The 14,980-nt window shown below is 46.9% G+C and overlaps 5 protein-coding genes across 5 annotated transcripts; 1 reads left to right on the top strand and 4 right to left on the bottom strand.

Moving 5' to 3' along the window:
* Nucleotides 1-332: 332 nt before the first annotated feature.
* N7483_008972 (transcription factor domain-containing protein) lies at nt 333-2,502 on the bottom strand (the record flags this gene model as incomplete). Its single annotated transcript, XM_057092399.1, has 3 exons — nt 333-1,670; nt 1,735-2,299; nt 2,357-2,502. 3 exons carry the CDS (start codon nt 2,500-2,502, stop codon nt 333-335), a joined length of 2,049 nt encoding a protein of 682 aa, XP_056943573.1.
* An 827-nt stretch (nt 2,503-3,329) lies between these two features.
* On the bottom strand, nt 3,330-5,052 carry N7483_008971 (putative MFS transporter; the record flags this gene model as incomplete). The annotated part of the gene is made up of 6 exons (XM_057092398.1): nt 3,330-3,442; nt 3,497-3,628; nt 3,694-4,090; nt 4,145-4,353; nt 4,422-4,482; nt 4,549-5,052. 6 exons carry the CDS (start codon nt 5,050-5,052, stop codon nt 3,330-3,332), a joined length of 1,416 nt encoding a protein of 471 aa, XP_056943572.1.
* Nucleotides 5,053-5,870: 818 nt separating this feature from the next.
* N7483_008970 (Major facilitator superfamily domain general substrate transporter) lies at nt 5,871-7,640 on the top strand (the record flags this gene model as incomplete). Its single annotated transcript, XM_057092397.1, has 4 exons — nt 5,871-5,990; nt 6,056-6,202; nt 6,316-6,858; nt 6,918-7,640. The coding sequence occupies 4 exons, from the start codon at nt 5,871-5,873 to the stop codon at nt 7,638-7,640; spliced, it is 1,533 nt and encodes a 510-aa protein (XP_056943571.1).
* Nucleotides 7,641-7,834: 194 nt separating this feature from the next.
* N7483_008969 (uncharacterized protein) lies at nt 7,835-10,084 on the bottom strand (the record flags this gene model as incomplete). Its single annotated transcript, XM_057092396.1, has 3 exons — nt 7,835-9,500; nt 9,538-9,889; nt 9,949-10,084. The coding sequence occupies 3 exons, from the start codon at nt 10,082-10,084 to the stop codon at nt 7,835-7,837; spliced, it is 2,154 nt and encodes a 717-aa protein (XP_056943570.1).
* Nucleotides 10,085-11,465: 1,381 nt separating this feature from the next.
* On the bottom strand, nt 11,466-13,055 carry N7483_008968 (glycoside hydrolase family 72 protein; the record flags this gene model as incomplete). Its single annotated transcript, XM_057092395.1, has 1 exon — nt 11,466-13,055. One exon carries the CDS (start codon nt 13,053-13,055, stop codon nt 11,466-11,468), a length of 1,590 nt encoding a protein of 529 aa, XP_056943569.1.
* Between the last annotated feature and the right edge of the window lie 1,925 nt (nt 13,056-14,980).

The following is a 14,980-nucleotide window of genomic DNA, read 5'->3' as shown; positions in this document are numbered from 1 at the left end:
AACTTGATACACATTGGCATGTGTACTGGCAGTTTCGAACTTGAATTCAAGTTTTAAGCGATTGTAAATCCCAGTGGATACGAGTCTCAAGTTCAAGTTCAAATCCATGTTGATTTTTGACCGTCATTTTTTGAAAAGTATCGGAGTTGTGTGATGGGTATTATTATTTTGTTTTCTTTTTTTAAAAAAGAAAAGACATGATCAGAAGAGGAAAAAAATCAAGCCTCATATGCTCATCATGATGACACTGCAATTATCATTATAGAAATATTTTCTAAATTTTCACTATGGCGTGAGCTCCGTGTCACAGCAATTTTAATCAGTGTAGCCATCTATAGCTCATGACATGTGTACAAGTTCTCAGCTTCACTCAAAAAGGTATCAACAGGATGTAGCAAACCAAGATCAATATCAGACTGAGCCAGGAAATCCTGCATGGTCGGCTCCAAGAACGCCATCTCAGTGGTGTACCCACTAGTTGTGTCTCTTGTTGGCAAGGCATTCACCTCGGCACTGCCATGTAGCTGTCCAGCCAACATATCATTTTCATTCGGTAGCATATGGGGTGCTGCGAGAATATTCGGAAATACCGTCGATGAAGTCCCCATCGGGATTGACGATGGTACAGAATTTGTATTCAGAGCAGGACCAAGGCCAGGGACGGTAGTATTAATGTTTGTTTGGATAAGGCCTGGTGTAGGTTGTCGATGGGCTTCTAGCACCGTTTCACTATGTCGCGATTGATTCGAGGTGTTTGATGGATAGTTATCAAGGCATAGCTTCACCTGCTCAAGATTATGATAGAACTCGGCAGCTGCCAGGTTTCCATTCTCAGTCATCGAGCGCAGTAGATCTAGTGCCGAATCAAACCCACTCATATCAGTTGGGTTTCCGATTGGAACGAAGCTTGACATGGCGAGAATCAATGCTGAAGAGAAAAGGTAGTGGGCGTGAAAGTAGCCGAATGTAGGCATTGTACCATTAATCCAACGCGTAAGGATCATCGAGTGGGAATGTCGGGCTGCGTGGATACATGCCTCACTGAGAGTTAATACAGGCTGTGACACTACTTCTGGACCTGCGTCTGTGGATTCTGCTTTGCGAAGAGTAATGAGGAGATGAAGGAGAGTCGGTCGTGTAGTCAAGATGATACACTGGTTGAATGCCATGTGCAACGAGACAAGAGGTTTCTTGCTAGATTCCAGATCTTCCATATTCAATCGTAGACTCTCCGGTAGTGTTTCCACCCAGTTTTTGAGGGCCTTGAGGAGTTTCTGCACGCGTTGTAGGAATGTTTCTTGGTATTTCCGACGGCTGTAGAGTTTCGTGATTGTTTCACCAACTATCCGAGCTAGTTTGATGTTGGCTGTCATATATTCCGGATCTGACAACTCTTCTTCATGTTTCCATTGCGGAGAAATAGTGCTTGGCATGTCGACGTGAATGTCTTCATCGAGGATTTGCATGGGTAAGCCCATTTTGGAGCCCCACATACGGTCGAAAATGTATATTGTCCACCAGATTTCGATGCGATGCTGTCGTTCAACGGGATCAATGAGTTGAGACTCAGGGATATTATGATTAAGACCTATCGTTAAGCTCAGTCGCATGACTGTTCCAATTAATCCGTACGCAGAGTGACGTCGGTTGAGGTAGTAAGAAAACAGAGACTAGAAGATGTGTGAGCCCATCGATGAACAAGCAACATTGACTCAAGCGACCAATTCAACTCACCAGCAATAACAGAGTCTCCAGATGAGTAACACTCGTTCTCTCCGGAAGAATCTGAACCAAGTTCATAGCCTTTGCAAAGTAAGCCGTTCCAGGCACTCGGGATCCAGAGGTAGACTCCGAACGAATGGAATAAGCCTGCCCAAAAGCAAATAGAGCAAAGAACTTGCACTTATTCGTCAAGCAGTCAAAGTCACCTGTGAGGTAGATCTCTTCCAACTTATCCAAGGTGGCTTTCCGCATCATGAGATGATACAGGTATCCAATCTGATGGATCGCAATCCTGACGAGTAGTCGAGCATGATGCAGACTGGGCCATTGGACATCTGCCTCATTCGCAGCAGCAGCGATCGTCTGTTCACGCGTCCATTGTGTTCGGGCAATATGTGCCAACGCATTGTTCCCTGTTAAGAATCGGCGAAATCGCGTTGCGAATGCCGAACATGCTGCTTCGCCGATGTAGATAGGCGGGGAAGACGGGTCGTACCGATGAAACCAGGCACGATCGCCTATGAGTGGGTTCTGGATACTTGTGGCGTCCGGAGCCTCCACTGGACGGGACGCCGTGCTAGAAACTGATAAGTACGGGGTATCTTGGTGTTACTGTTAACAGAATACTACATACTGTTCCGCTTGTGGAGGATCTCGGGTTTCGGTGGCATCGGCCGAGGTGACCGATTGCTCTTTCAAACGCCGATTCTCAGCCACGAGCTGCTCAAGATAACTGTATTCGGTGATCGTCAGCCCTGTCAAAAAAAGCAGCTTAACCATAAACTAGATTTCGCCCGGTGTTTCGAGTCGAGGATCGGGCCGTCATACTTCTCACTGACTTTGACCTGACGATCACGAGGCGCAAAGGTACATTCATCCGCAACGCCTACAGAAGTGCATTTAGTGCATGGCTGTGTACCGGAACATTTTATTTTATGTGTATGGCATCGCTGGCAACTGTATTGTTGATTAGTGGCTCGGTCTTGCAAGGGGTTGAAGTTCGGCCCACGCACGCGACAAACTTTCTCCTTTGCTGTCGGCTGTCATCTGTATCGGTGGAATGAGGCCGCTTTTTTAGCCCTGTGCTTCGTGTCATTGTGTCAGGCCCATTATCACCCTCGGGATTGGTCGATGAGAAAGAAGGAGTGGTCGTGCCACTCAGGAATTCCTTGTCGGTAACGTTTCAAATCAGCCGAGATATCGGAGTTCCTCGCCGAACCTTGGTACTTAGACCAATCAGATCAGTCTTATTGAATAGTGGAATCTCGCATTGAACCCTTGATGATCGGATAGAAGACCGTGTGGGATTATTATGCATGATGATCGCGTGGATCTTTATTATGATGTAGTAGAGCCTTGACAAATAGGAAAAATTGCATTCACCACTCTGTTATACCGGATATCTGAGAATTTCCATTTTTTCTCATATTAGAACTAAGATCTTGGCCTGGTAAAAGAATAATAGTTGATCAAGATATTATTGAATACCAAGTGAAATAAATCAGAATAATCTCAGACATCATCTTCGCTCCCGAAATTCAAATGTTCTATATCTATATGCTGTGGGTCTATTTTCAATCATAAATGGCATCTCATCATAATCATGATCATGTCGGCTTTGCTTCGATTCCAAATTTCCCTTCCACCCATCGCTGCATATCAACACCCCATCTGGTAATGATCCAGACGTTGACACCTCCAAGCAGGGCAAAGAAAACGCCTAATAACGTGTCAGACTCATAATTCACTAAGCCTCTGCTCAAGGTAAACTTACAGATCGTAAATGTCCATCCAACGCCTATCGCCCCGATCAAGGGGTCAACAGCAGCGGTAGAACCAGCCGAAAAAAGATACTGTACGACATACTTTCCACTGATTACCTCGGAACGGATATGTGGCATGACCTCTATAATATCTTTAGTAGAAGATCCCTGATTTTAATAGACCATATGCCGGTTTGCAAGGACCTACCCGCTGAGTATGTATTTAATCCATTGAAGGAGCCCATGAGTCCAATGGCCGCAAAGAACGCAGCAATGATTGGTACAGGCATACCGCCTACCCCCTCTTCTAGGGTCCAGGAATATATCAAGATACCGATGGGTAGAACTAGAAACAGTGTGGCCAGACCACTGTTGAGTCGATCTTGAGGGAGACGGACACCGTTGCGCTTGACGATCCATTTTCGTACGGCTCGATCGGATAATCTGCCGCCCAGCACACTTCCGATGAAGAATCCAATTCCTGGGGAGAGGTAGAAGAGACCGCTAACTAGTGGTGAGGTTAGGTTGAAACGGAGATCGAAGATGGAGCGGGCTGATGTGAGGAGAGCATATTGAAATGTTGATAGCAATCCACAGGTGAAGTGCTATTTCTTGTTAGCGTGGACCAACATTTGAAGTATGGTAAACGGGATACATACGCAAAGGAAAACATTTGGATAAATGAAGGGGCCGAAGATGCGGAGGGGGTTGAACATGCTTAGAATAAAGGATATGGTACGAGCAGGCTTGTTCTCTTTCTTCGTTTCGAGATTCGGGACGAAAAGAAGTGAAAGGACGAGACCGAGTGCGGTCATGCCGAATTGAAGCCAGTAGATATTGCGCCATTGAGAGTAAGTAACGATAATGCCTCCGATACAAGGACCTGGATATAGTTAGTTATATACGACAATATAGAGTCTATATGTTAGAACATACCAATCGCAGGCCCGCTAACAGATCCGACCATCATAAATCCCACAGCAGTTCCACGCACAACCTAGAACGAGGTTGTCAAAAATTGCACAATGGATCACTGGCACAGGCATCTGGGGATAAAACTAACCGGTTCAAAGATATCCGCAATAATGGTTTGTCCCGCGACCATGAAGAAAGTACCAGTGAAACCACTGAGAAGACGCATCGCAATAAACATATGCAAATTAATTGAGGCAGCTGTGCCGGCAGAGCAAGCACAGAGGACAATAATAGCAGCATTATAAGCTACCCGTCTCCCCCAAACATTAGTGACAGGTCCCCAAATAAATGAGGAACATCCCATAGCAATGAGTACCCCCGCATTGATAACATCGAGAATTTCCGATGTTGTTGAAAATTCATTTGCGATTTCTGGCGTTGCTGGTAGTAAAGATGTGCTAGAAAATGTTACAGCGAGAGTCATCCAACTGACAACGAATAGAATTAAGCATTTTCGCCAAAACGGTATAGAGTAACCAGATGATTGTGGATGTGGCTTGGGCTTGAACTCTTCCAAATCTGAATCAAGCGGGGAATTGAGTTGCGGTAAAGGCTTTTCATTCTCAACTTGGGTTTCTAAGTCGGATGCCATGCTGATAAAGCACTTGAGCTTGAATAATTTTATAAAAACCCCAAAATCGCACAGTAATTACTCTCACATGAGTTAATTCACCTTTCTATTCTCTAAAATAAAAATTTGGGCACTTTTGTATGTTGGGTTTCTCGGCATGATGATCCTGTGGCCGAAGCCGGTGTGGGTCTTGAAGTTTTTTTTTTCTTCTTCTTCTTCTCCCCGATGTGGAGATTTGGAATAATTTTATCGGGATCAGGCTCGTTTACCGATATTGAATACCCTCATTTGAATGGTCCGGGAATATTCTCAGATTTTATCTGGGGCATCTAGAATCACAGTGAACTGTGCTGTTCCTGTTGACTCCACATTACTATATTAGTCTAGATAGCTTGAACCTCAGGGTCCAGATGTCTGATCAGGACCCTTGAAATGGATCAAGATCTAGGCTACTGCGGAACTTGAAAACAAAGCTAGCATTATGCAGATATTCAAGTTATGAACTCCAATATCAGAATGCTCAAGTGCTGACCGCTACTTGAAAGCCAAGCTTTATAGCCAAGCCCATCCAGAATTAACTCTATCAACAATATACTCACCACATATGTACGCATTAACGTTTCACGTCGCCCTCGGAATAAGAATTAATCCTTGCCAGCCCTGGAGTGCACATTTCAGCTGCAGGTCAGCTGAAGATGACGCGGCTTCCCTAGAGCTCGGCAAATCACAGCGTGGGCCGCCAAGACAGCTCCTTGCTCATAGCCGCATCTCGTAAAAGGGGGAGAAGCTCCTCCTGCACGAGCTTCCTATGAGCGAAATTTGCCAGGGAACTCCTCATCATGGACGTGAAGGAAGTAAAGGACGTTGAATCGCCCCAGGCTGTCACCAGAGATGGTCCAATCCATGAAGAGCATCTAGTGCTGATTCCTCAGCCTAGTACCCACCCCCGCGATCCCCTGGTATGTCGTGCTGCAGGATGATTATCGCGAATCTACGGAGATATTAACCGAATTTCCCAATACAGAACTGGTCCTTGAGACGGAAGTATCTCATCGCGGGTGTACTATGCCTGGCTTCTTTCTCTGGTGCGGTTGCTCCGTTATCGGGTCAGCTCAATCTTGCTGACCAGGAGGCGCTTTATGGCAAGTCGAAGTTGCAAGAGTCTTATGCGGTATGATATTATCTCCCTTTCTATTATTTCTGCACCCATGATATCTGGTTTTTCATATATCTTCATTTTTATTTATTCCACGCGAAAATACGAATACGTCTAATCCTCTCCAGAATTCCGCCGCCTTGGCGGGTATGGCAGCGGGCCCATTCTTCTTTGCGCCTCTCTCCCATATCTTTGGCCGCAGCTCCGTCATCTTCTGGTGTATACTATGCACACTTGTTTGTCAGATCTGGGCGGCTGTCATGACCCACCATGACGACTATATTCCATTTATCATTTCTCGTCTATTCGCAGGTTTTTTCGGTGCAGTGCCCACAGTCCTGGGTCCGCGCATCGTCACCGACCTGTTCTACCTGCACCAGCGTGGTCGAGCATTTACTGTGCTGCACATGGCTTTCCTGTTTGGTACTATCGCAGGCCCAACCTTCTCTGGGTTTATCTCGGCCAATGCCTTCTTCCCAGTGGAATTCTGGTGGACAGTCGGTCTACTTGGCTTTACGTTAATCTGCTGTTTCTGCTTTCTTGAAGAGACCGGGTTTGACCGTGAGAATTTCGACCGCAACCCTGATATCCCACAAAATCTTGTTGCGAATCGTTTGGCGACTTTCTTCTTTGGCTCGCGCGTCGTGCTCCCAACTACTTGGAAAGAAACGGTACGTCTTGGCTTGCTTCAACTTTACCCATCTGATTTAGAACTAATTTGTCCCTATAGGCTTGGATTGGTGTGACGCCTTTTCTTATTGGTATCTGTCCTGTGACCATCATTATGGGTACCTTTACACTTATTTCCTTCGGTTTCTATGTTGGTGTCAACGCGTTGACACCGGTATGGCTTCAAAAGCCAGTTTCGGAGGGCGGCTACGGTTTCTCACTTAAGCAAAATGCTGCATTTACCTTCTGCCACTGGATTGGAATTATTATCGTCCAATTTTACGGCCACTGGCTGAATGACCGCCTCCCACTCGCACTCGCCCGTCGCTTTAATAACGGCGCCTGGAAGCCAGAGTACCGACTCCACGTCCTGTGGATCCCGAGTCTGATTCTGAACCCCATTGGACTGGGAATTTTCGGTGCGGCACTACAGTACCACCTGCATTATATGGTATTGGCCCTTGCCGTGTTCCTTGTGACAATTGGATCATTGGCTAGTGTCCCTGTTACGGTGAACTATATCGTCGAGTCTTTTACGCATTATCCTGCTGAGGCGGGTATTGTCATCGGTGCCTACCGTATCGTCTACGGACTGACAATCAGTTTCTATATCAACCCATGGGTTGCGGCTGTGGATGTTGGATGGGTTTACGGAATGATGGCTTTCTTTGCTATCTTCTCGTTCCTCTTTGTCATGCTTCTTATGTGGAAGGGCCATGCCATTAGGAGTATCCAGTTTGCCCACCTTGCATCTAGTGAGGAGGGAGAGAAGTTGATGGAGTAGAAATTGGTGATGAATAGATCATCGCATTGGGGGCTACTTGTAAAAACATCATGATGATATGGATAGCATACATTGTTCAGTAATTGATAAACATAATATAGCATTCAAATTTGGAATATAAGTTGAATGAAAAATTGGATAGAAAACTTCGACATCAAACTGATATACAAATTCTTCAAGTTTTCTGCTCATTGTCAGACCTCCGTCTCCTGCATCAGAGAAGGCAACATAGCTGCCACTGTCTGCACATCTTTATCACCTCGTCCAGAAAGACAAATCACCAAATCCTTCTCCGGTCCAAGCTCCTTTGCAATCCTAACAGCCCCAGCAATAGCATGCGCGCTCTCCAACGCAGGAATAATCCCCTCTGTCTCACTCAAGAGTCTAAACGCAGCCAAAGCCTCCTCATCAGTAGCAGAAATGAATCTCGCTCTCCCAGACTCCTTCCAAGAAGACAATTCCGGACCAACACCCGGGTAATCCAAGCCCGCAGAAATAGAATGGGTCGAACTAATCTGCCCATCCTCATCCTGAAGCACATAAGTTCTCACACCATGAAGAACACCCACACTCCCCCGACTCAGCGTAGCAGAATGTCTCCCAATATCCTCACCATCTCCACCAGCCTCAACACCAATCAACGCAACATCCTCATCCTGCAAGAATGGATAAAACATACCCGCAGCATTCGATCCACCACCCACACACGCCACAACAGCATCAGGTAACTTCCCCTCCATGTCCCGTCGAAACTGCTCTTTCGTCTCAGTTCCAATAACAGATTGAAGTGTTCGCACAATAGTAGGATATGGATAAGGTCCAAATGCGGATCCAATAACGAAATGTGTAGTCTTCAACTCCGTTACCCAGGTCCGGAATGCCGCATTCACCGCATCACGTAACGTGCCTTTCTCACCCTCCTGAGCTCCAGGAACAGGAATAACAGTCGCTCCAAGAAGTCTTATCCGGAAAACATTCAACGCCTGACGCTGAACATCCTCTGCACCCATGAAGATAGTACATTTCAGTCCGAAATGCGCGCACAATGTTGCGGTCGCAACGCCATGTTGTCCTGCGCCTGTTTCCGCAATAATAGCCGTCTTTCCAAGTCGACGTGCGAGCACAATTTGTCCAAGTGCGTTGTTGATCTTGTGACTACCTGTATGATTGAGGTCTTCGCGCTTTAACCAGATCCGTGCGCCACCAGCGTGGGCAGTTAGTCGGGGTGCAATGTGTAGACTAGATGGTCTGTTCGTGTATGCGGCGAAGGAATTGATTTCAGACCAGAAGGCCGGATCGCGTTTTGCTTTTTCGAAACCTGCCTCAAGTTCTGTGAGACATTCCATTAACGCTTCTGGGACATATTGGCCGCCGAATTGGCCGAACCGCATGTGTTTATCTGTGGATTCTGGATTTGGCTCTGTGGGCTGAGTAAGAGCTGGAGAGGCATCATTTGAGATGGTGCTTAAGGTAGGCTTGCTAGGGAGACCAATCTCTCTTGCTGTTGCTCTGCCAGACACTTGCATGCAATACTCCTTCACTTTCTCAGCGCCGGTCCCGAGAGTCGCATCCCGGAGAATAGTAATAATCTTACTACCAATCACTACACCCTCTGCCATCTGAGCAATCTTGGTATAGTGTTCTCTGGTGTGAATTCCAAAGCCAACAGCAGCTGGAACGCGATTCTCGGTATAGATGTGCACGCGCTCTAAGAGCCTCTCAAGACCTTGATCGAGCGACTCGGTGGAACCAGTAATTCCCATCTTTGAGGCAACGTAAATAAACGAGTCCGCGATCTCGCAGAGCATCTTCATGCGGGAATCTGGTGTTGCGGGTGCAACGAGTGGAACGTAGGATAATCTAAGAGTTGTTAGCCATATTCCAGATTCAACAATACACAACGTTATGTATGATGAGCATGGAAGTAGGAAAAGAATTGACTCGCCCATCTCGTTTACACAAATCTCTAAATCGCACCGCCTCCTCGGGCGGTAAATCCACAATAATAAATCCGTTGACACCTGCATTACGACAATCACGAATGATTCGCTCTTCGCCGTATGCACGAACAGGATTATAGTATCCCATAAAGAGGACCGGAGCTGTAAGCCCACGTGCACGAGCAGTACGAACCATATCCAGCATGCTTGGGATACGGACACCATTTCGGAGTGCAAGGGCATTGGAGTTTTGGATTGTTATTCCGTCTGTCAGAGGATCTGTGAATGGGATTCCGAGCTCGATGATATCTAATTTGGCACTTCAAGTTAGTACTTGTGGATCAGTTAAGAAGAGTGAAAAAACTTACCCGCGCCACCGGCTTGCATTGAGAGCATTATATCAGCTGTTTCAGCGATGCTGGGGTACCCGGCTGTCACATATGTGACCAACGCGGCGCGTTGCTCTGCTTTGCATGTTGCAAAGACTTGCTTGATTGCTTCCATTGTGTATGCTACTTAAGCTCAGGTGCTTCAACTCGCTGAAGAGAAAATGTAGCCAGCAAAGCGAAGAAGGAAGTTGAGGAGATCGATGAAACTTGTGAAGCATAGTCGAGGTACCCATCTCCTTTAAATATTCTCCATATTCTATATTTCTGCTCAACTGTGAGTCAGAGGTATGTCGAGCCAGAATCTGGATAAAGTGGGACCGTCGATGTATAGAAGGATCGGATGCTAGGACCTTACATGTCTTTACTCGATGAATTATTGGTCAATTGCCAGTGGGAGTAGAATCCGCAACCGATCTGACCTGATCCACTCTTTTTCACTATATTTTCATTCCTTTATGCTGTGAAATATGAAAATTTGGGTCTTCAATTACAGTATACTAAATTTAAAGGTGTAAGATCAATTAAGTTTCGTTATATTCTAGGCCATCGAGTCGAGTCTTGTAGCACTTTAGATGTATTCAAGTAGAGGTTGTTCCCGCCAGCGGATCAATAGGAACTTGGACAGTGCATCATCCCCTGATCATTTGGAATACCTATTTTCAACAATCTGAAGGAGTGAACTTTTCCTGATTAAAATTGAAATTCCATTTCAATCTCGCATAGCTATTATCGCAATGACTCACTTCTTAATATAAAGAAAATGAAATGCGAAAAACTACACAGTGGAGATTATAGTGGCGGCCCGCGTGTCGGTTCCGACCCGACGGCGGATAATGCACTCAGCTCCCGACATCTGGACATGAAGTACTTATTATGGACTTGACTCATCTCTGACCATTGAATGATGAATAAGAATCAATTGATACTATGAAAAGATGCTGAAATAACTTCAGTATTTAGAGCAGCTACATGGACGCCCTCAAGTTATAGTCCAGGATATTTTGGTTGTGGTGAATTCAACATGGATTTGAACATTGAAGCTGGTAAGTATACCAGTTGACTGCTGTGTCAAACTTCAAACTTGCAGCTTGTCCAGATGAAGCTAGGACCACCTGTCAGCACTTGAGTGTACATGTGGGCATTGAAGCTCTAGATGTCGAGACAAACTACAACTTGAACCAGTTGACTTAAACCTTGGAATCATCAATTGAAGATATTGGTGAAAATTGATGTTAAGCATTACGCAATTGTAAAGTAGCTATGGAAATGGATAAGATATACGATTCACTTAGATCAATATTTAAAAAGAAACACCGGCTTGCTATTGACCAGAAGAAAGATTATATATGAACAGTTTACCGAACAAGTGACGAGTACAAGAAAAGGCGCCATTTTGTGCGTCTGTAAAGCAATGGCTAATACATGGGGGCACCGGGGGGGATTCAAATCACATTGCAAATAGAAAAGAAAAAAAAGTCAAATATTCTTGAGCTGATTTACAGCACGATCATGAAAGCACCGGTGGCCAAGGCAACCAGGGCGTAGAGACCAGTCTGCCACGCGCCAACGTGGACAGCCTGGGGAATGTTGAGGGCACTACCAGCACCCTTGGAGGTGGAGGTAGAGGAGCCACCGGAGGCGTTGAGGGAGCCAGTGACAGTGCCGGTACCAGCGGTACCAGCGGCCGCGAGCTGGGAAGTGCAAGAGCTAGCAGTGGTAGCGGACTTGGTAGAAGCAGCACCGCTGAAGTCACAGGCGGAGGCGGACTTGCCGTTCTTCTTGTAGTACTGGTCCATGGCCCAAGCAAGACGCTGGTTGGAGTCACAGGCGCTGTAAGAACCGTACTGGCCGGAGGTAGCGTTACCGGTAACACCATCCATGATACCATCAACACCACCGAGGAAAGAGTAGACACTGGTCATCTTGCTGGTGGAGATGCCGTCAACAGGAACACAGGTCAGAGAGTTGTACATGCAAGAGCAGAGGTCAGAGTCAATGGAGGGAGGCAGAGAGCTGGCAGCAAGCCAGTCAGCGTCAACGGTAGGGCAGCTACGGCCAACGGTGGTGGAGACAGTGTAGTCGCTCATGGCAACACCAGTAGGGGTGGCCTTCTTCATCTGGGAAGAGAGGTTGGCGAAGTCTTGCAGAGTGGAGACGGAAGTGCCGGAAGTAGAGACCAGACCGTAGTCGTTGCCAGTCTCGAAGTACATGTAGACGATACCACCGCTCCAGACGTCCTCCATGTCGGGACCGAAGAGAACGGGGACATCAGTGAAGGTACGGGGGCTGGGGTTGTTGCAGCCGTACTCGGAGAAGAAAGCAGGGACAGGGTAATCGGCGAACTCCTCAGTACGAGCCTGGTATCCGGAGGTCTTGAAGCTGGAGTCACCGCACCACTCGTAGATGTTGTAACCAAAGAAGTCGATGGAGTCGGAGGCATCGTCACAGACCAGGTAGTTGGCAATGTTCTCACGGACAGTGGCATCGTCGTCGGTGGCGTAACCAATGGACAGAGTGTCACGGTATCCCTTCTGCGAGATGTATGTCTTCATATCACGGACGGCAGCCTTGACGTAGGCCATAGAGTTGGTGTTGTTGACGGCGTTGGCAACCTCGTTTCCGGCGAAGAAACCAATGACGTTGGTGTAGTTGGCAAAGGCATCAATGACAGAAGAGTAGCGGTCAAAGATATCGGCGTTCCACATAGGGTCGTTCTGCTCAATGGACTCATCGGGAGACGACAGATCACTGATAACGTAGATGCCAGCGTCGGCAAGGGCGGACATACACTCATCGTGGGAGGAGTTGGGGTTGACGGCGTAGGTACGAACGACATTGGTACGCAGCTGGGTCAGGTAGGGGATATCACGCTTGCAGCTCTCGGCGTCGGCCAACGGGTCAACATAATTGTCGCTGGAGTCACCACCGTTTCGGCCATCATAGTCGGCCTGGTACGCAACACCACGAATGTAGAACTCTGTACCATTGGGGTAGAAAAACTTCTTTCCCTTGATCTGAATTGAGGGCAGCGTAGTGGCCATGGCCGATCCCAGGAGGGACAGGCCCGCAACGAGTGAGTACTTCATTGTGAACGAGCGTCAAAGTGCGAATAGAAATGAACCTAATAAACGAAAGACAGGAAGGGCAATGAAGCCGTTCTAGGAAGAGTAAAATTGAGGATGAGGAAAGGGAGAAGAAAAAAAACGAATGAAGAGAGGAAGAAGAGGTTGAAAAGAAGGGGAGTACAGGTCTGGGCCGAGAAGGGGGGATTACAATACAAACAACTTCTCACCTACCACCCGAGCAATCCGATGTACCGTTTGGACCAGGGGTACTTACCTCCACACCCAGATTTTCCTATTAATTCCAGGTCACTTTTCTCCATTGAGTTACATCTGGACAACATCTTGTACCAGTATGGTAATAATGCATCGTCAAGTGGGCTGTGCTAGTGGGCTCCGCACATCAATGGAGCCGGTTGACTGTCAAAATGAAATGATTGGCATGGATCCAGCCTCGCAAAGGATGATTCTGAGACTGGATTATATCCAGGGGATCAGGGTCATTCAGGGTCATTCAGGGTCATTGGTCCCTGAGCTCCACTTCTCATTTATTCTGGAGTCTTATTGATCGTTTCAGTATCCCTAGTGGATCCTCTTAATCCCACAGCGCCCATGACCCTGCATGGCTCTGGCGCTCTTTTCCCTGAGACATCACATCCTCCACCGCGTATTCGCTAGTAATTCGCCAAGCCGCCTCGAGCCCCATATTTCGGCATTATTGGACCCTGACTGGGCCGCTCCAGGGTCTTAGAGGGTCCAATTTCTTGGAGGCCCGCGGTTCTCCACAAATGAAAAGACCCTGAATGGCCAAAGGGTCCAGGATCCACTTTTTGATACACACTTCCTGTTCTATGCGCGAATTCGATACATACGAAAATAAATAGAACAGGAGAAAACAAAAAAAAATCCATTGCTTTATTCGGTGCATACATGGAACACGGTTCATAACGGAAAGTTTCTAAATGCCAGATCATCCCCATATTCATCCCCTTTGCACGGGTGAATCGCGACACAAAAAAGCTTGACTTGAATTGCCAAGGACGATCCATGTTGCCATGATGTCGAAAAGAATGTCAACTGCCATAGCGTGGCCGGGACATTTTCTAAGACTTGATCCATGTGTGTCATCAATGCTGACACCACCTGGGTAACACCAGATCTCCCACCTGGGCAGGTAATTCGTCGTCGGGATTGGGATCCAAGCAGAGACTCGGATACACTGCTTACACAGATCATCTGTACCCATGGAGACCACAAGCATCGATGATCTCGCATTTTCCAGAAAGTTTGTTATGGAGATTATGGGACTGAAGATGTACTCCGCACTTCGTACTCGCATGGAGTATCCCATTCCCGAATGGGATCAATCTTCATTACTTTTTACCGTGTCCTTGTCTCACCATGTCCGATACCAGGCAGAAACGTTTTGTAAAATTTCCCCAACCCCATGTGCACAAAAGTCTGGCTCACAAATCTTACTCCGTAGGGTACGCAATATGAATCATCAAATTAAATTGTCTACACCAGCATAAACGGCGTGGAAGCTGTGGAAGCCCGGAGTGGGGGTAATTATCCCGTCCCCGAAGAGACGGCTCACCACCTCAAGGTTCTGAAATCGAGACTTCGATACTTACTGTAATTAAAAAGCCCAAATTGCGTCACTGAAAATTCCTTTGATTCGAGTCGCCACTGGTTCAAATTAGTAGGCTTTCCCGATTGTGATGACCGCCCCTGACTATCACTAGGTGTGGGTCGCGCATATCAACTACATCATTGGGGATGATCCCCTCGCGTTCAGCATTGCCACAAACATGTGAGCTACACTCGACGCGCGTACATACTATGATTTCAAATGGTGAGAGTTCTCTGAACTCAGAGTCCCGTCGAATTGAGTCAATTTATACGGTCGCATGTACGAAGTAACTACCCAATAAACCTTGGAGGGATAT

This window comes from Penicillium malachiteum, assembly GCF_028827825.1.
Source record: "Penicillium malachiteum strain IBT 17515 chromosome Unknown utg000004l:1.0-4883003.0:1.0-4884900.0, whole genome shotgun sequence".
Lineage (NCBI taxonomy): Eukaryota > Fungi > Ascomycota > Eurotiomycetes > Eurotiales > Aspergillaceae > Penicillium > Penicillium malachiteum.
This window is presented reverse-complemented; position numbering and strand designations above follow the sequence as displayed.